The sequence below is a fragment of the Sinohyriopsis cumingii genome, chromosome 6, assembly GCF_028554795.1.
Source record: "Sinohyriopsis cumingii isolate HCF-2022 chromosome 6, ASM2855479v2, whole genome shotgun sequence".
Taxonomy (NCBI): Eukaryota; Metazoa; Mollusca; class Bivalvia; order Unionida; family Unionidae; genus Sinohyriopsis; species Sinohyriopsis cumingii.
Window position 1 is genome coordinate 93,874,814 of NC_142966.1, and position 22,595 is coordinate 93,897,408.

Here is a 22,595-nt window from a genome sequence, read left to right on the forward strand (position 1 = left end):
ATTGACCAATTATGTTCCCAACAACTTTGCATTCAAGCCATTCTCATTTATATATATAAATAATATACAGAATAATACTATTTATAGGATCATTGCAGAATGGGGCCAAACAGACCATTATTTTGAAAACTGGATTTGAGACAATATAAACAAATGGTCATATTAAGGAAGATCAGACTCGGGTCAGGAGAAAACTGCAGTTCTGCTTTAAAACAGAAAACAGGGCAGTTAAATCCAGTTAAGTTTTCAAAGAGGGAAAAATAAGAATAAAAGAAAGAAAGAAGGCATTGTTCCCAAAATGGGAAATATAAATTTTGTTGAAAATGGTTCAGAATGTACAAGAAACTAAAAATACTTCATTTTTATAACGGTGATGTACTGCTTCTCATTTATATTTTTTCAGTGAAATTTCAATCACAAAATCTCACTGATATTTTCAGAAATTTTGTCAAAATTTCAGTGAAATTTTAGCCACATTTTTAGTAGGGATATTTTGAAGCTTAAATGCGAATTCTTTTATTTTTTCATGGGTATCAAATTTTACGGTTTTGTGCAAAATTGCATTTTTGTGAATACCTAAAGTCATGGATTCTGTATGGAGCCGTACTGTTTCCACATAATTTGTCAGTAAATTCATAGTAGTGAATTTCCAGTAGGTGAAGTAGTGACTTGCTAACTGTTTGCATTATATGCTTCACACTATTTGGTTCTTAATTAAAACTTGAGTAATTTAAATTTGTATGAAATAATAAGCTTATTTACTTTTAACAATGAATATAAATAAGTATTAGCTTCATAGCTTTATTCAAGATTATGAGATAAAGTTTTTTTTCTTCAGGATTTGGGAGTGATGACATCACTGAAGAGAAATACAAAAGATTTATTGACACAATCAACAATAAATTGAAAACTTTGAACAGTGATAGAGAGACTTTGAAGGTAGGTCTGGTTGATCTTTGATTTTCTTTCCTTCTCCTCCAGTAAAAGTACAGCAGAACTTCAAAACATTCACCTGCCACAGGTCAGAACATTATCAGGTTTTCCATCATACAGCCATCAACTCTTCAGTTTGGTTTCCACTGTGTGCCTTCAGTTTGGTTTCAACTGTGTGCCTTCAGTTCAGTTTCCACTGTATGCCTTCAGTTCGGTTTCCACTGTATGCCTTCAGTTCGGTTTCCACTGTGCGCCTTCAGTTTGGTTTCCATTGTATGCCTTCAGTGTGGTTTCCACTGTGTGCCTTCAGTTTGGTTTCCACTGAATGCCTTCAGTTTGGTTTCCACTGTATGCCTTCAGTTCTAGATCATGACCAAACTTGATGGATGGCTTGCACACAACTAAAGAAGAAACCTATTGAATTTAGGGTTAAAGGATCAAAGGTCATCATTTCTGTGATTAAAAGAAGAGAAATGGTTATTACACAATAATTTAATTCTAGATCATATACCTTGAACAAATTTTGTAGATTGCACTTGGAGTAAGTAACTGGATTAGGTGATAAAAATCTGAAAAGGTCAGTGTTGTTGTAACTGAAGGAAAATGTGTTCTGTACTGTAGTATTAGTTCTAGGTCACCAAGCTGAATGGTTGGCTTGCACTTGAGATAAAGAAAGAAAGAAGTTGATTTTTGGCTTCTAAAGAACAAAAGTCAAGGTCACCAAGATTTTTTGAAGGGTAGTGGTGCCTGGATATAACTTTATTGTAGACTAAATTTCATGACCAAACTTTGTGGATGACTTGTATTTTGGAGTAAGAAAGACACCTGTACATGTTGGGGTTCATAGGTCTAGCTTCAAGGGTATGTCAAGTCAGACAAGAAACAATGGTTTTTGCACAATAAATGTATTTCTACTGCATACACATGGACCAAATTTTATGGATGGCTTTATATAGGGGTTAAGAAAGGTACTTGTTATCCTCCATCCAAAAAAGTTCTTTTCTGTTTGGTCAGTTCATCCATATAGCCATTATCCACACTTTATCACATTTTCATTTTCAGAGCAATCATCCAGAACTATCTAAGATATCTTTTAAACATTTGGCAAATTAGATGTGTGCTATAGATATGCCTTTTGCTATTGACAGTTTTCTTGTTCCAATATATCCATTTGACTGTCCATCCATTCATAATCCACACTTTTGTTTTCTGGGGTAAATCTCCAAAACCATTCAAGATCTTTCTGAAGTTTGCTTCACATATTAGATAAGTGTTGATATTCCTTTTGCTATCTACGATCATTTGGATGATTTTCTGAAACTCATCTTCATCTTGTTGTGTCTTTAAACTGGCTTCTTTATGGACATTAGACCATTAAACACCGACTTTGCGACTTGGTTGCAGCCCTTATTGATGCATTTTCATGGTTGTCAGGAAGTACCTGTTCAAAGATGTTCATTTCTAACTAAAACCTGCTTAATCTCCATTGGTCTTACTTTCTATATTTGTACTATGTTCTGATATATTTCTGTTCATACTTGATAGATTATTTTTCTTAGATATCATTGTATGATGGTGTCCATCAAGAAATTCTTAGAAGGAGCTGTTTTTGACAAATTGCATCTCAGCAAAGTGTGCATCCAGTGGTTCATCTGGTCCCAGGCCAAAAAGAATGGGATTATTTCATAGCTGATATATGCATTTCCCAGAACACATCTGTCTCTATCTACTTTTATGTAGCAGAGAGCAATCTGAACCATGTCTAGTTAATGCTGCCGTAACAGGAATATTTTGGATTTCATCCTTGTTTCAGCTGAGCATCAAAGGCAAGGGCCAGATATTGGTCAGTATCAGTGTCAGCCTTGTGAATAGGATGCTTGTAGTTTGTTTTCTTCATTGTCAGACTTCCTGCTTAGAACTTTAATGAAGTTTGTTAACTCTGTTTTAGTTTCAGTTATCCCTGTGTGTGACTTGCCTCTGAAGCCACTGAACCAAGGACCTCCACTGATGTTGATGCTTGTCTTCCCAAATAAGTTTGTACAGATGAATAACTCAGACTTTTCATCCAACTTAAGATTGAGATTGGTTTTTTATCCAATGCCATTTTCCTTACACCAGGAATCTAATCTAAGGCTGTATGAGAGGACACCTTTAGGTCTGGTTTTAACTGTTTGACATCTGATTGATTTGTATCATCTGTATATAGATTGGTAGATGAAGCACATTTCCCTTTTTCAAAGACAGATCATTTATGAAATTAGTAAGAAAGGGGATTGATCCCTGTCATAATCCACCTGTAACTGATTCTTCTTTAGAAAATCTACTATTTATTTTGACACATTATTTTCTCATTGTTAGATAGAATGTAAGCGAATCAGTTGTGGAATCATTGCTTTGATAATATTCAGCTTTTTTATAAGAATAGTGTTATGAACAAGGTCAAAAGCTTTTCTAAGATAGCAAGTATGGACAGAACTATGATAGCATGTATGGACATAACTATGATAGCAAGTATGGACAGAACTATGGTAGCAAGTATGGACAGAACTATGGTAGCAAGTATGGACAGAACTATGGTAGCAAGTATGGACAGAACTATGATAGCAAGTATGAACAGAACTATAATAGCAAGTATAGACAGAACTATGATAGCAGGTATGAACAGAACTATGATAGCAAGTATGAACAGAACTATGATAGCAAGTATAGACAGAACTATGATAGCAGGTATGAACAGAACTATGATAGCAAGTATAGATAGAACTATGGTAGCAAGTATAGACAGAACTATGGTAGCAAGTATGGACAGAACTATGGTAGCAAGTATGGACAGAAGTATGATAGCAAGTATAGACAGAACTAAGATAGCAAAGGGACAGAACTGTGATAGCAAGTATAGACAGAACTGTGATAGCAAGCATGGACAGAACTATGGTAGCAAGTATAGACAACTAAGATAGCAAGTATGGACAGAACTATGATAGCAAGTATGGACAGAACTATGATAGCAGGTATGGACAGAACTAAGATAGCATAGGGACAGAATTATGATAGCAAGTATAGACAGAACTAAGATAGCAAGTATGGACAGAACTAAGATAGCAAAGGGACAGAACTATGATAGCAAGTATAGACAGAACTAAGATAGCAAGTATAGACAGAACTATGATAGCAAGTATGGACAGAATATGATAGCAAGTATGGACAGAACTATGATAGCAAGTATAGGCAGAACTAAGATAGCAAAGGGACAGAACTATGGTAGCAAGTATAGACAGAACTAAGATAGCAAGTATGTACAGAACTATGATAGGAAAGGGACAGAACTATGATAGCAAGTATGGACAGAACTATGGTAGCAAGTATAGACAGAACTATGATAGCAAGTATGGACAGAACTATGATAACAAGTATGGACAGAACTAAGATAGCAAGTATGGACAGAACTAATTTCCCTTCATCTAAGGCAGTTATCTATCTATAATGGAGTCTAAGGCTGTTTCACACGAGTGATTTTCTCTGAACCCTGACTGGTTTTGTTGAATTAAGTTATGGGTATCAAAAAAGACTGTCATGAACATGTTTTTCAAAAGGTTTGGATAGAGTTTGTATTAGATAGATATGGATCTATTGCTGACATATTCTTTCCTGCCCAACTTATGAATGGGGATTACTTTTGCCAATCTCATTGTCTTCAAAAATACTGACATGAATATACTTAGTTTACATATGTAAGCTATGCTACCAGATATCCTTGGGAGACATGCATTATTATCTAGGCATGTTGCTTTCATTGTTCTAGTTGTTCATAAGAAGTTTAGAACTTTTTCATTTGAATAAAAATATCTTGTTGGCTGCAATTTTTTCTGAACAGGAGTTTCTTAATTCAACATGATTGGGGTTTAGAATGATTTCCTTAATTTTGGAAGCAGTGCTAACAAAAAAATTCATTAATTTTGTTTGCTGTTTCAATACCCTCATAATACTCTGGCCTTTCTGGCTAAAATTGTTGGATTTTGGATTACCTTGTGCAATGTTTACCTGCAGTTAATTTGTTATAAACTTTCCACATCAAATTCTTATTGGAATTGTTTTCTAAAACTGATTGGTAGTAATTTTCTTTGCCCTGTTGATAATTTTTGTTAAAGGCAAGATATAGGTTTAATCAGATGCAATCTTGGCTGCTGTCCATAGGTCATTAGGCAATGCAAGTGTTATTTATGTTCATCTTTACACTCATTTGAGACTGGATGCTACTGTTGTTCAAACTTCCTGCTGGATTCTCAGAGCGAATCCAGGTCAGAACAGAGTTGTTCTTGATGAACGTAATGTTAGCATTGTCAGAACTGTATCTGATGCAGATTGACCAAGAGATATACTTGTCTCTGTAGAACAAAGAATATACATCACATTTGGGACTGACTAATTCACAGTGGGGAAAGTAGTACATAATAATTTCAATTTTCATCAAGGGGAGCTTACAGGTAATACAGCAGTAATGATTGCCTCTGTTCAGGTTGGGTGTTATCACTTTATCAAGACAAATAATCTGTCTAAACATAAGCATTTGCTTATTATTGTTTTTCAATGAATCTATTTCATGGCTAAAATCATCCTGAAAAGAAAGGTCGGTTAATAGTTGGTATTTTTATGACAACAAATAATAACAAGGACTCATCTGAATGTGCATGTCAAATTTCTTCTGGTTTGTCCAAATCTTACAGGTGGCGCTGCTGTTTCAACAGACGTCATTATTTGCAGCATGTGCAAAGAATTATATGTTCCTCATTGTAGTTGTGCTCCACAAAGTAAAACTCCATCAGCAAAGAGTACTGAAATTTAGTTTTAAGGGACATTGCTTGCTTCACTAATAGATTATTGCTTCCTGAATCACAGGACATGTGTTTTACATTTTGCCTTCGGAAATTAATCAAACGTGTACACTATTCCTTTGATTGAAATAGTCATGCTTTGCATTTTATATATGAAGTAAAATCTGACTTCAAATTAATGTTGCCACTGTTAACAAACTTTAAAAAAAAACATTCTCCTTTCAACTATTTCTAACATAATAAAAACAACACCTCAACCCGTTGAACATCGATAATGTTATTTAGCTTTCTTTCTGTTAAATCCATAGTATGGACGTTATTGACCTTATTAAATTGAGTTGGTCTCATTTATTTTTCACACCTTGTATATTTAATGTGTCCAATTTGTAAACCTTTTCCTTTAATTCATAGATTTATTATGTCATTAAAGTAAGGCTCTCACGTTTTCTGATCACTGCCATCTCACCTTTCTTTGGGGGTCTGAGTATTGGGCTCAGCCAATGTGGTTATGTGAGAAAGCTTGCCAGTAGCTTCACATAGATGAGTGCTTCTTGCTGGGGTTCCTCCGAGTTCTTCTTCCACCGTTTACACTGGAAACCAGTTATCTCCCCTACAATTCTTTAATGTGATGTTGTTATTGTTGCTGTTGCAGTTGACATAGGCATTATTATTAAGTTTTTGCATTCAGCTTGTTTTTTTCAACACTGTTAGATGTGGAATCAAGATCCTTTATTCACTGCTCACACAAGCAAAAGGTCACTGTGACCTACTTTTCCCATTCTGGTGTCTTCACTGGGCATTAAGAACATGCCTTGACCAAGCAAGCAAGAGATAGCATTCTGCAGATTTGTTGTATTGGAATCAAGAACATATACCATAATCTGTTGTAACTATACAAAGTGCATTTAAAATATTCAGAATATTAGTATGGAGTACAATAAAATTCTTTATTGATGAGTAGTACATCAGTGCAGTACTTCCCATGCATACATTCTCAGTCAGATTATCCCATTGTTAAATGTCAATTTTGTATATTGTTTATATGCTGGAAAACTGCACTTCCAACTGCATGATGGATTTCAAATTCTCTGCTCATCAGTGAATTGTTGATACCAGGATTTAGACAAAACTCACTTGGAATGAAATCAGTGCTTTTTGGAGGATGTAGCAAAGTTTGGATGTTGTTCAGAATAGTGAATTTATGCAGTCATGTAGTAATTGGATACCTTGGGTACTGTTCCACAACCTTTGGCAACACTTGAAAGGCATAAAAATGCCCATTGGCATGAGCATCAGGTACAGACATTAAAAACTAATGCAAATATAACTCTGAACAATCCAGCTACTTCAAGTGATTTGTGGCCTCTGTTTGATTTCTCCAATCTAAATTTAGAATTTTCTCTTGAGTCAGGTTCAGAAAAGTAAATCTATATTTCATCACCAGTGATAATCTTGTTAAAACATTTCTGTTCAATCTGTTCATATCAGGGTAGCAGCTGTTTAGCTATTTCATCTTGGATAAGCTATCAATAAATGCTGGAACCATCTGGCATAAAAAACCTTTCTGAACTTCAAATGATTTTTCAATAATTTAAAATCAGCTGATGAATTTGATGCCTAATGAAATAAAATCCACTACATATTGAATATCTTCATTCTAGGATATGACAAAATGGAATCTGTAAACTTTATCCAAGTTTACCTTAGTGTCGGTTATACTAGGATATGACAAAATGGAATCTATAAACTTTATCCAAGTTTACCTTAATGTCGGTCATACTAGGATATGACAAAATGGAATCTGTAAACTTTATCCAAGTTTACCTTAATGTCGGTTATACTAGGATATGACAAAATGGAATCTATAAACTTTATCCAAGTTTACCTTAATGTTGGTCATTCTAGGATATGACAAAATGGAATCTGTAAACTTTATCCAAGTTTACCTTAATGCCAATCATAGAGAACCCAAAAAGTGCCTGAATTTTACATACTTTTTGTTCAGTAGCAGAATTGTTCTCCATCTCAGACATTTTTACTTCAATGTCATTTACTTGCATTACACACATCTGTCCATATGCTGCACGTGCAGCTGTAGATCATTTCAAAGAATGTTGTTTTGCCTTTAGGTTGGTGTTAAATTTACTGACAGGTTCAGAGAAGCAAAGAATTATATAAAGCTACAAGAAAATATTCAAAACTTATCAAATACCCGTTGATAAACACACTCAAGCACCTGAGTTTGGTTGATCAATGTTGAAACATGTCTTAACTGTATATTTATCTAATTTTAAATCAAACCATAACTAATTAACTTTCTTCAATTTCACAAAGGCAGGATATGAGAAGAAAGAAGAGGGCCAGCAGAAACAGATAGATGAGCTACGAGATACAAAAACCAAACTGGAGCAGAGTGAGAAAATGAAAAGAGACATTGTGGTATGTTTGGTACATTTTAAGTATAAAAGGTGCAGTAAATGTTTGATTTTGTTTCCTTTTTTATATGATTACCTCTTGTTATGACCCTATCTGTCCATCCATCTATTAACTTTTCCTTTTCCACATGACATCTTCACTTTTACAGCATGTACCTTTGCCACATTTGGTGAATACCTTGACTTTGGAAAAGAAAGAAGCCTCTCAGTTTCGGGAAAAAAGAAAGGTGAAAGGTCATGGCCACTGTCTGAATGAAGAAAAATGGTTTCTACACAATAACATGAATTATACATAAAATTCCAGAAACAAACTTTGTGAATTGCTTACACTTGATGTAAATAGGAATCATATCATTTTTGTGGCTGAAAGGTCAAAGATCAAGGTCATGTTCACAGAAGAAATTTTTTTTAGTAGTTACTGCACAATGACATTGATGTTCTATCACAGATAAAGACTAAAAATCAGTCAGATATGTACCTTTGACAGAGTGTTTGCAGGGCTACTATTAAGGTATGGAAAAAGATTTAGAGGTCATAGGGTCATGGTCATTTTAGCCCAAGGAAAAATTAATTTTGCAGAATAACTTTGATTCTGTTGTGTGTTCCTTGACCAAACTTTATAGATATTAAACTTACACATAGGTTAATAAAGAAATCTAAAGATCAGAGATCACAATCATGGTAAGACAGGTATCCTTTATATAGAATAAATTGCAGAGAACTGTTGCAAGCCACATATGATAATCCAATATGCTCGTTATCAACCATTGCTGCATGCACTGAGATTTCCTTAGCTTTTTTGCTTGAGTATGTATAAACAGAAAGACGTCAACAACAGTACAGTATAACAATATATGAAATATATAGGAATGACTATGTTTGGAAGATAAAACACTGAGACACCATGAAAGTTCATGTTGGGTCGCAATGGTGAGAAAATGTTACCCATGCCCACAGTGATTGGTTTATGCATATATATGAGAAACATTGCAGACAGGCATGGGTGATGAATGGGAGTTGTGAATTGTATCTGTGACTATGAGTGCAGAGATGAGGTGGTATTGTGTCACATTTAACTAACATATGCATACTTACTGTCAAATGAACCTCAACCAGATTGCATACCCTGCCAGTGACAAAAGGCAAACTTTATTTCAAATTTATTGACTTCCAGGAGGTGACACATAATTTCTTTTATGTAAACACAGTTAAGGAACCTTATGATGATGTATCACCAGAAAAATCTTGGACTTACAGAGATAATGCAATGTATATAATATAAAAATTGCCCTTAATTTTGATACTTTTTTATGTCTATGTCCTATCACTTTTAAAGACTTTTAACATCTTTACCTTTTGTTATGGAAGGATTTATCTTCCTGAAGATTTTTTGTGCAGTTCTTTATATTATTTTCATAGAACTTTACTTTTATCAGGCCAACATAACCATTATTGTGCTGACATGCTGTAAATGCTAATAAATAATAATACACAAAATCAGTGTGATAAAAAATTAATGGTTTCTGCACAGTAGGCTTAGTTCAAGACTGTATACGTTGAGACCCATTTGTCAATAATGTACAGTCAGTCGTGCCCTTCCAGATCCATCGTAGAGGAATTTTTAGCATGAGAGAGGTATTTAATTAGAAAATTAAACGATACATACTAAGTTCAAGTTTAATAATAATTTTATTGAACCTATAGATGATGCACAGGTCACATAACTGGTCAGTCTTTAGAGTGGTCACAGGATACACGATGAGACACATGGAGGGTGGGTATGTGATTGCAAAGGGTGATACAGGTTCTTTAAAATTATCATTTAACTTCAATTTGGTAAGTATCATTTAATTTTCCAATTGCATTCAACCTTCCATACCTAAAGGGACCTCTTGAGATGTTTAGAGAGTATCCTGTTGACAGAAGCAAAGTTGGGTTAAAAGGCAAATCATTACACATTGTAAATAATGAGAATTTATTTTTCAAATTCATCTGAAAATGGCAAATGAATGCCATGAATTTACCAGCAGTGGATTGGATCTTATTCAAACAGGTTTTCAGCGAATGTCAAGTCAGATGTGATAGGTTTCTGATAATGTTTCAGGAACATAGTCTCTGTTCCAACCAGTTAAAAGTTAAGAGGAACTTACAGCATATGAATTAAATTCAAAATAATTCAAAATGTTTTATCACAAGTCCCAAAAAATAGTGTTCTGAATGACTCCCAGGTCTTGAATGTGCTGATGTACTAATAGTCTTGACTGTGCTGAAATGCCAATAGACTTGATGTATCACTATGGCATTGTCCAGAATGTCATTGAATGAATTCACAATAATCCCAAAATAGTATTTAGTCATGAGAGCACTGTGTAATTCAATAAATAATTTAAATAAATGATTCCTCTCAAATTAAATCTAAACACAATGATAAATACTTCTGCAGACTCTTTGAGTGAACATGGCAAAGTTCATAACAGTAGCCATTTTGTAGCCAATCTGTAGCCAATTTGTAGCCAATTTGAAACTGCAGGCCCTGTACAATCCCAGAGATGATAGAACTTTGAGAACTCTGCTATAAAATCCACTGAAGAGCCTTCAGCAAGTCCATAAAAAGGCCTTCCAATTCATCTCCCAGTATTTCCAAGCGAGTCCATCCATCATCAGCATAATTGTTGGAGTGTGGGGTTTATTGTCACTGTCATCAACTTGGGATGTTTTTAACACCTGCTTGTGTCTGAGCTTTTTAGAAGATACCACAGCTAATATTTGACTTTGATGCCACATTACTATAGAACTTTTGTAGGAGATCAGCTTCTTGCTGTCACAGCTGTTCATTTGTTCATTATCTGGTCCATAAGCAACTATGTGTCATGTGACTCTTGCTCAAGTCAATCAAAAAAACTTCTCCGGTCTCATGAGTTCCAGCAACATACTCAGTGTCAAGGTCCCAAACCATATCCATACTAGATATAATTTCCTGTAAGAATGAAACCTGTAGCTCATCTCTGATGACGTGGCTAAGTGTGAAGAGGCTGATACTAGCCCTGCTGATCAAAATGGCTGCTTTTCCGCCCTATGAATTTCAACAGCAGGCTTAATCTTGGCGTCATGAACCATATCAGCACTGAATATAATTGCAGTGGGTTTCCTACAAGAATGATACCCATTTATTCAACTGTAACCATGTAATGTTGGCCATAGTTTCTTGCAAACATCCATAAGTTACAAAATGCTGGTATTTAGTTTTGCAATAATTGAAGTGTTTCTAAGTGATCTTCAAGAAGTATTTATCAACCTTCAGTAAGATAACTTCTTGATCAGATTATAATAATCCAAATTCAGATATTTTGTCTTCATTTGCATGCTATACTATCTTGGGCTTGCCACTTTGTGTGCAAAATGCAATAAATTCACATTTTTAACATAATCCTACTCATTGCATTTTTTGTTCCATCCATCAGTTCAGTTACAAGATGTTTTTATTCTTTTTTGTAAATGAGAGAACTCATCTCCCACTTAAGACAGTAGGAAGGAGACTGAAATTGCAGGAGACTTCCATGAATCTGGGGGTTGTCATAGCCTGACATGGATCATATTACTTTGAATTTGTCTTTTGATGGTATTAATTGTTGTTCTTTTGTAAAGGAAAAAATGGCATTTTATTGGTACAGTATTATTTTAAAAATGATCATATGCAGGCCTAACTTCTAAACTTTTTGATAAGTTATTTTGGCTAAGGTTTACTAATTTGTCAATTCAACACAATTTTGCCAGTAGGAGTAATTCTTAGTATGTTGCATGGAAATGATATTGTCCATGAATATTTATAGAAGTAGTACATACTCCTTTTTTTTCAGAAACAGTTATAATTACAGTGATGGTTAGTAAGTTACAGAGGGTATTACCAATGCTCTCTTCCATACCTTTCTCTAATGACACCTGAGTTAAATCCCAAAAGATGATTGTCACAACTATGGGCACTCTTGTGCCACTGTTTCAGATTGTTTAGGGTACAGCTTCAAAATGATTTGCTTTACATATAAATGTATTGTCTAAAGCAATTTATTTTTTGGAAATCTTTTTATTATGGAAACATGCTAACATTTAGAGTAATAATTTCAAAAAATGTCACAAAATATTAATGTTTCACAAGACCAAATAAACATCTTTTTTTCTAAATATATTTTGTTTAGGAAGCAAACAAGGTCAAAATTTTCCAGATTGACCAGAAACGCTTTGAAGTTGACACTTCAGCTCAAAAACTGGATCAACTGAAACAGGAACTGAGAAAAGAGGTAGGCAGCACTGTTGGCTAAATGCCATGTACATTTAATATTATCACTAATATGCAGCTCGTTAATGCTCTAGAATCCACATTTCTGTACAGATTTGAAATAAACTTGGTATATAAGCTGTAGTTCTGACTGATTTGACAAGTATTAGTAATTGATTGGATTTTCTTAAATGACTAATTTTTGTTCATATGAGAGCAACTGTAGAAATGTTCTTCACACTCACAGGGGGCAAAAGTACATGTAGCTTGATATACATGCACACATGCATACTCAATACTCTTCATAACACTGCTTATATATACAGGACTCGTAATATTGCTGATGTTTGGAGCCAAAAAGCAAATCAACTATTATGATTTTTTACTGAGCAGTTAAGTATGTGTTATCAACCCTATACTTCAGTCAGATAAATGAGCTGGGATATTTTTCATAATATTCTAAGAAAATAACACCCTGAACTGGCAATGAACTTGCCAAGTGACTATCTTTGTATGCTTATTAGTGGACATCAGATAACGGACATGTAGTAGAATAAATTTTAAAAAACTGCAAAGTTGTCCATACCTGCCATAACATGACATGTCTTGCTAAAAACATGATTTGAACTCCCACCCCCTAACAAAGATGTGTTTGAAAAGCAAGATAATCAGTAATCTTTGAAAAAAGAAAAAAATTACTGTAAAACAAGATAACACCACTTTAATATATGCCCATGACATGTAAGTAAACATAAATGGTTATCAGTCATGCTTAGAGCTACTATAAAACTGTCACTGGGGCAGTTTATATAGCAGATTGTCATAGAGACAGTTGAAAAGCAAGTGGTCAGGTATTGACAATCACCATTTCACATATTGCTTAATTGGCTGACAATAGCTAAGGTGATGTATTACATGCTTTTTGAAGGCTGCTGTTGGGGAGCCAACTATGCTAATTTGCATAAGTAAAGTCCAGAAAGTGGAACAGCCCAGTTTTTTTTAAGTTATAGGTAAATCAAAGAGATGCAAGATGCATGTTGAACAACAAAGGTTATTACACATCATTGCCTAGAATGATAATGTTTTGGCAAGTTTGTGAACATTGTCAATGTTTCTTTGAAATTGGATTTTTACTCGATATATAAAATGCAAGATATGATTATTTCAGTTATTCATTTTGTAAGGTGATTCAGGCTGCAATAAACTATCAGCAAGTCCGAGCAAAAATAAATTTTAAAACTACTGGTTGAGAAAGTTTTACTTTGCGAAGCACAACAGCAAGGAGAATCATTTCATTCTGTGTACATACTGCAAACAGAATATCAACATATGTCATTCTAGATTATACACTGTCCATTGAAATAGGATCACCATCTGTAACATATTTGATATGATGAATTGAACATTCAGATTTGTTGTCTTTATTATTATTCATTATCTTAATCTTGTTAAAATATGAACTATTAATTTCAGGATGATTTTAGCCATAAAATAGATTGACTGAAAAATAATAATAATCAGTGTGCACAGTTTATTTGTGTTGATAAACTGTTAACACTCATACTGGACAGAGGTGTTTATTACTGCTTCATTACCTGTAAACCCCAATTTGTTATGACTATATGGTCCTTAAACTAAGTAACAAAAAAGAGTGAAAACCAACAGGTTTTGTTGTTGTTGTAGGGTTTAACACCAATTTTCAGCACAAGATAAGCTATAGATGGCAGCCAGTATTAATGGTGGAGGAAGAAGCCGGGAAAACCCCAGAAAGAACCACCAACCCATGAAACAAGCTTTGTAAAATTCAACAAATAATTTATTTCCCTAAAATACAAAGGGAAAATTTAAAGGGAACTTACAGTATTGTGAATTAAATCCCAAATAGCTCCAACAGTTTATTGCAGGTCCAAAAGTATAGAGCATTCTGAATGAGTTCCACCAATGTTCCAAATAAAATCCAGTCTTGAATGTGCTGATGTGCCAATGGTCTTAAATGTGCCGATGTGTGTCTTGATATATATCACAGTGATATAATCCAAAATGTCCTTGAATGAATTCACAATAATTCAAAAATAGTGATTTAGTCCTAAAGTATCAATGAGCACTTTATAATTCCAATGAATAATTTAAATAAATAAATTGAATTCTCTCAGATTACAACACAGCTAAAAGGATGTTAAAATTGGAATGAGTAATTCTGAGATAAACCATTTTATGTACCTCTCCACCTGATTTATGTCACAATAATCATTTTTGAAAAATTCCATCGTAATAGAATTTTCCATCAAATTCATAAGTAAGGTCAGGTCTGTTTACTTAAATGTTAGCAGTCTACTGGGAGAGGGGAAGTCAACAGTGCTTTGCAAGGTAAACACCAATGTACTGAATCCAAACCCAAAGTAAACATGTTTAATTACAGGTAATGATAATGTTATAATATGATCTACAATCATAGACATCAATTAATTATGTATTATGTTGTTTACAAAAGATGACATTAGTCAGGTTGGCCCAAACTCCTCAGTTAAGGTCAAATGCACAATGCAAATTAAAAATACATATCACCCTTTAAATGTGAAAATATTATGTCCCTCCCCCTTTCTCCAGTATGAAATGGTCAGCCCTATATGTCATGTTCATTTTTCTAAAGGGAGAGGTATATCTCGTAATCAGATTGCATCATATACAATTTAGACAATGCTAAGATTGAATCATCCAGTCTGTAGTGAGTACAAAGATGAACACTAGTGACACTTGCGTTACCTTCGATCATCTATTGAACTAATGAGAGCAGTAAAGACTGCATCTAATTACACATATATTTTGCCATCCAGTGGATTTTAATGACAGAAACTTCATCTACGTTTTTATTTAATGTGTTTGGTTGTGATTATGTGAGTATTTGCACATATGTATATGTGTAATGGGATGATATTTGTCAAAGCAAAGTATTCCAATTATTGTATTTCTTTGTGTATTTAAGTGCTTTGAAGAAAACAAATCTGAATTTCCAATCTTTTCTATAGACTTATAATATGAAAAGATAGTTTATTCTGAATTGGACCATGTCTCATTTTTTGGTCACATGCACTGATCCCCCTTGAGATCTTGGAACACATTTTGAGTCTCAAAAGCACCCGAACTCTGTCCGGGAATATGGCAGGTACAATTATGATTGTGTGAACATTTATCACAAACTTCAAGGGGTGTACTTACTGGATGTTCATTAACTGTAACTTATTTTACACAAGTGATTTTCAAAATGGTAAAAAGTTGTAACAGATACACTTATAAATGTTCGAGTCACTAAAGAGTACAGGAATTCTTACACATATTTGAACTATTTTATTAAAAACAAAACAAAAATGCATGAAATGTGAAAGTAATTTGTTATTGTTTGCACATATGTGATGCTTATAATTAAGTTCAACAATAATTTTTCATACAGAGTTTGTGTATCTGTTATGTAGAGTAAAGGCCTTCACCCCCACCCCACCTTAGATAAAATATATTTTTCTTCAAGCCTCGCGGTGCTTGAAATTTATTTGTAGAAATTCAACCTAGCATGAAGGTATGTTAAGATAAAAGACAATCCTTAATTTGTCTAGTTTTCATGAAATTTTCAGGATCAAGGGTGCCATATGTAGTGTTTATTAACTCTTCTGAAACAGCAAATTTGTTTGAGCCCCCATAGTTCAAGTTTTCTTTGATCTTGCCCACCCCATTTTAGATGTTTGGACATTTATGTTGGGGTATGGGGTCAAAACACGTTGCCTATTGATAAGTTTGAATTCTTGGACACTGCTTGGTGAATTGGCATAGGGTGGCTGCTTACATTCAACCTAGATAATTTAAACATACAGTGTGACCCCGCTATAGCACGCTCCGTTATGACACAAATTCGGATATAACACGGTTGTGGTGTGTCTCCCAAAATTTCATATACATGTATTTTTCTTGTACACAAAAAAATTCTTTCTTAAAAGTACGAAAAAAACGTAAAAACTTTATTATCATTTTGGGGAAGAGATCGCATGTGAATAACACAAGATGATTGTGGCATGGCTCCTGAAATTTTGTATTTTTTTTTCTCATACACGAAAAAGTAATTTTTCTTCTTAAAAGTACAAACAATAACAGATAAAAAGTTTATTCTGGGATCACGTAGGTCTTGCCAATGTCGCAAATTTGGATTGTTTTTCCTTATTGGCGGCAAATCATACCATGTGGCAATTTTTATTTATTGGTGACGTTGATGGCTGTTTAAACTTTTATATACAACCATTGGTTTGGAGTGCAGAAATTTAGAAACCCCATGAAAGAAAGCCGCAAACTGGATATAAAATGCACTGAAATTTATCTGTTGTTACATAAACAAAGCCTTTGTCCATATTGATAAACCATCGAAACAGTGCATTGTTATATTATAATCCACTAATCATGATATCTAGCATGAGTACTGTATGTTGTGAAATATCTGCCTTTTTGTTGTTGACATTTCTGGTAACGGAGATCAACCGGACAAGGTATTATCTCGTAATCTGTCTTTCATCTGATTTTCAGCCTCTCACTAGTAATTAATATATTTACAAAGACTGACATTTGTATGTGGATGGTAAGTAAAATTCCTTTTCTTTTCACTCAGAATTAAATCCTTCAAAACACTCAGATTTTCTAATAATCCCTGTCATCAAACCAGAACACCTGCGTCTCTATCATCTGTTGACCCTTTGTTAATTTTCAGATGCATGCGTGGAAGGCAGCATCATGCTGCTACCACAAATGTAAAAAAAAATAAAAAAAATAAAAAATAAAAACTACATCTTATGTACTGGTTTATTCAATAGGCACAGAGAGACAGTAACTAGAATAGTCAAAATGATGGCCAATTCCTTTTTAAAAATGTACCCAGATAAAATAGTTTGCTGAAATTTCAAAGGAAACAGATTACCTTTGAAGAACCGATTGTTATGAAAATGTACTCAGCAAATGGAAGAAAAAAAATTGGTCTCAATCATGCAATACAATTATTTGATGTTGCCGCCGCAGTAAGAACTGGGCATTTGTTTGGTTCTCCAAAGCTGTCCTTTAGCAGTGACTTCAATAATGCATGCACCCTTCATCAAAGAAAGCCAACTACAATCTTTTAATAAAAACAAAGAACTTTTCATCAAAGGAAGTCAGTACCAAACTTAAATGAAAGTAATGGAATCTGATGGATTTTTGCATTTTCCAACATGACTGGAACACTTTAACTGTGCCATGAAAGTTTTCTTTTTGTAGGGAAAATGTTTATGCTTACGAATGCTACCAACGGCGGCTTAAAACGCAAACTAACTTTTACCGACTTGGGACGTACTGAAAAGTAAAAGTGCTACGTCATTCGTTACGTGATTGTGCTATATTTTTCCACTGAACTCAGACCAATATGACCTGTGACAAAATTATTGAATATTTTAAAGCTGTGTGTGTGCATATTTTCAATGGAATCTCTTGTATTGTGGATTCAATGTATATGATGATGTTCGCGGGTGAGTACAAGGTGTTGTAACTATTCATGCTATACATTAGACATGTATATATAAACAGTATTCACGTATTGATTACAAGATGGCCGCTGTCACTTAACCGGCTTGAAGCAGCTGTTCCATTTTTTAGTGCCGTTTTCATGATATTTGTGCTTGTTGCCTGTCTTCATCTACGCTATTGTGTTCATTATGTATTGGCTGTTCAATTCGTATGTGTTTCTTCATCTCCTTGTTTTGGAAATGAGAACAATTAGACTTTTTCTCAGCTGTCTTGCTCCACTGTTTTTAAATAAACCGCCGTCATTTGATACTCGCCAGTCAACTCGTTTATGCTATGATGGACCCTCATTAATTGCTTTAAATGATCACTCCTTGGCTCTCCACACTACATTGTGCTCTAGACTAAACGAACTGGGACTACATTCATCATTACCTAAATGTAAACAGAAGTGAAAAAAGAAATGTTGTTTCAAAACTGGCCAGCGTAGAACAAGAAGAAGAATTCCAGTTATCTTCCTTAATTCGGCTCGACAATTTAAAAAAAATTTGACCATTAATTTAGATAATCTAATTCAAATCCCTATTAATTCATCAACCTTCGTGTCAACTATCCAAGAGATACCTCTGCCTATTGCATTATTCAATGCCCAATCAGTAGGACCACCGGAAAAGCGCACAGAAATAGTTAATTTTATCAACGACCAGAATATTGACATCTTTTTCCTGTCAGAAACATGGCTAAAAACATCAGGCGATGAGCCCAAGTGTGCAGATCTAACACCCACTGGTTACTCCATCAAGTCGTTCCCCCGTAACTCTCGTGGAGGTGGAATTGCTGTCATCACAAAGAACTCCATGATCAAACGTCTTAACCACACCACAAGATTCAATTTCGACCACACATCGTTTGAACTAGTCCAAACTACACTCACACTGGAGCAAAGGTCAGTCCATTTTTTCTGCCTATACCGCCATCCTCCTAGTAGAAAAAAAAAGCTGACTGAAACTCTCTTTTTGGAGCAGTTTCCAAATCTCCTGGAGTATGGAAATTCGATAGGTGGCAACCTGATTATTTTTGGAGATTTCAACTTTCACTTTGACTGTCCCAGAAACCTGAACACATCAAAACTCATAGATTCTATTAATGTTTTCAACCTCAAACAGTCAGTTAACCAACCCACCCATAAACATGGTCACATTTTAGACTGGATTCTTCATAGACCTGATGATAACATTCAATGGTCCTCCCTGGTATCCCTCCCTGGTATCCCATGACCTTGCGTCAGATCACCTCTGCATTATATGTCATCTTGACGTATTAGTCCCTAACCCTCCACCTTTATCTGCTACTAAGAGAAACCTCCGTATGATAAATAGAACCAAACTAATGCATGACATCCAAGCAAACCTAACAACTTGCTTACCTCCTACAGCAGAACAACTCGATAACTGCCTGCTACCAGAAGTGTTCTCCATGGCATAGCAGTGTTAGGGACCAACTTCGTACTGCTAAAACAGATTACCGTAAAGCTGAGAAGCTTTGGCTTTCCACCAGACTCACTATTCATAAGCAAATCAATGAAGCTGCTAAGAAGAATGTCACAAATATAGTCCATGCAGCAAAATCAGCCCACTACACTACTAAGATCATGGAAAGTTTCAGCTGCAAAGAGCTCTTCGAGATTGCTAGCAAGCTAATGTCAAGGAACAAATCTACACCACTTCCAACAACCTTCTCTCCAGTCAACCTTCCAGACATGTTTGCAGATTTCTTCCGTGACAAAGTACAAACCATTAGAGATAAGCTTGACACCACAATTTCAGTTGACTCGTCGTCACCATACAGTTGGGATACAGAATTTGAGTGGCAACCATTAGCAGCATTTGAACCTGTCTCTATGGATTTCGTACGTGCAGTTGTGATGAAGAGTGCACCAAAGTCATGTGAACTTGATCCAATTCCAACATCACTGCTGCTTGAGTGCTTAGATCCAGTATTGACTTCACTAACTGATGTTATTAATACCTCACTCTCATCCGGGGAATTCCCATCATTTTTCAAAACTGCCATTGTAAAGCCCGTGATGAAGAAACCAACACTAGACCATAACAATTTAAAGAACTACCGCCCAGTTTCTAATCTCCCATTCATATCAAAAATCTTAGAAAAGGTTTTTCTATCCCAGCTTGTATCTCATCTAAATTCAAACAGTCTTTTTAGCAATGTACAATCTGCGTATCGCCCTTGCCACAGTACTGAAACTGCTCTTCTAAAAGTAGTTAATGACATTCTCTATGCGTTGGATAGTGGAAAGATTACAGTCCTCACCCTCCTTGATTTGTCTGCAGCATTAGACACAATAGACCATGATATATTACTTCACCGTCTCCAGCATGTATTTGGCATTCATGATACAGCCTTACTGTGGTTCAAGTCCTACTTGGTCAACAGGACACAAATTGTATCTGCAAATGGAATACACTCCAGCCCAGTTGATCTATGTTGTGGTGTTCCACAGGGGTCTGTTCTTGGACCTGTTCTCTTCATTCTATACACTCACTCGCTCTCAAGTGTCATAGATCATCATCCAGTGTCTCACCAGTTGTACGCTGATGACACCCAAATATACAAATCTAGCCACCCAACTGAAGTTGATGCATCCATCCAAGGTGTAGAGAGGTACATTTCTGATGTGAAATCATGGATGACATGTAACAAGCTGCAGATGAATGATGATAAAACTGAGGCCATTCTGATCACAACACAAAGACTTTCTCATTCACATCCTTTACTTCAAACATTAAATATCAGCAACACCAATATTAAATTTACACAATCAATACAAAACCTAGGTGTTACTCTGGACAGTACTCTCACATTGCACCAACATGTCATGAACATATGGAAGGATGCATATCTTGAGCTGAGACGCATCAGCTCCATTTGCAAATATCTTACAGTTGATGCCACTAAAACACTTGTGTGTTCATTAGTACTTTCAAGACTGAACTATTGTAACTCAATTCTGTCTGGTTCATCTCAATATCTGCTCCAGAAACTTCAAAAAGTTCAAAACACGTCTACTCGGATCATACTTAAGAGTACCACAATCAGAGCACACCTCCCCGCTGCTCTGTACCCTACACTGGCTATCCATTTGATCCAGAATCAAACACAAAATTTGTTCTCATTGCTACATTTCACTGACGTACTCTAGTCCAACATACCTATCCGACCTCACCCATGTGTACACACCAGCAAGATACTTGCGCTCCTCTTCTGACAATCGTATACTCGTTATTCCCACTATGAAAACAAAGTCATATGGATGGCGTTCTTTTGCATACCAGGGCCCAGAAACGTGGAATGAATTGCCCACTGAACTTAGACACAAAGACACAGTGATCCCATTCAAGAGGGCTCTCAAAACTCACTTATTTCGACTGCAAGAACAAACTTAAAGACCTAATAATGTTTCCTACCTTAAATATTCTCAGCATGTTTTTTTCTCTGTTTTCTAATTTCATGGTGTTTGTGTTTGTAATCATATCATTATATATGTTTTTTATCTTACAGGTGTTGTCTAATGTTGTAAAGCGCTTAGAGCTTCTAAAGATTAGACGCTATAGAAAGTCCTCATTATTATTATTATTATTATATGTACCAATTCATGGTTCTCTAAATAAAAGTAAACTATTATATATGTCTTCCCTCGTTTTCACTACAGGTGTATTTCTCATTTAATAAGCATCAATTTAAGATGGTGACTGTGCCGATGAAGCACGTATTTTACTGCCCGCATTTATTACCTACACCCTCTCCCGCAATTTTTTTTGGGTACATGCATAATTTTCTTCAGCTAACTGACCTGGTTGCTTATAACACGGTTCGGTCTATAGCGCGGTCGGGTTCTATGGCTCCCAACTACCGTGTTATAGCAGGGTCACACTGTACTTACATCAAGCTATACCTTCATCATATTGATGGGAGGAGGATTTCTTTTCTCAGTAATTGCTAGTATAGCATTCATTAGCTGCTTAATCTGCAGACAGACAAAATGAAAATGCAGCACTGATGAAATTGATGAAGTAGTTCTCACCATTTGCATTGCTAGTCACGTGACTGACCAAACCTTGCAATCTACATGTCTGTAACCATTTGGAGCTACCTTAACTATTTCTGTGAGGCAGTATTATGTCTTGGATGTATGTTGGCACAGTAATTTACAGTAAAATCATCCATTTTGTTTGCTGGAAATTTCTCAACAAAAAATAAACCCAATCTTTTTGTATTACTTCAACTATTTTTGTGATTGGATTGGCTGTACAATTAACCAGGAGGTTATGAATGTTGAAAAGTATAGATAATTCACAACATCTTGGTTAATCCTTGTTTTCTAAATAGCCAAGGTAGTCCAAATTGACACACATTGGAGGTATGATCCATACGATTAAACTTGAACTTGTGAATAGTCCATGACATCAATAATTATGTGATACAGTACAAACAAAAGCCTCCTTTCCAATGTTGTTGCACAAAAAAATGAAAGTATTAAATGAAAGTCACATAATGTTTATAAAAAAAATCATAAGG

General features: G+C 35.0%; 1 protein-coding gene across 2 annotated transcripts in view; it reads left to right on the forward strand.

Annotated features, from left to right (window-relative positions):
- The window catches only part of LOC149797465 (DNA repair protein RAD50.L-like), a 240,693-nt gene that overhangs the window by 73,140 nt on the left and 144,958 nt on the right, over positions 1-22,595 (forward strand). For both annotated transcript variants that reach the window (XR_016421828.1, XM_089962273.1), the window contains exons 15-17: positions 839-939; positions 8,100-8,204; positions 12,394-12,495. Coding sequence is in view for 1 of the 2 variants with exons in the window: in XM_089962273.1 (XP_089818399.1) it covers positions 839-939; positions 8,100-8,204; positions 12,394-12,495 (308 nt within the window). In the remaining variant the exon portion in view is untranslated. The remainder of the gene's footprint in view (positions 1-838; positions 940-8,099; positions 8,205-12,393; positions 12,496-22,595) is intronic.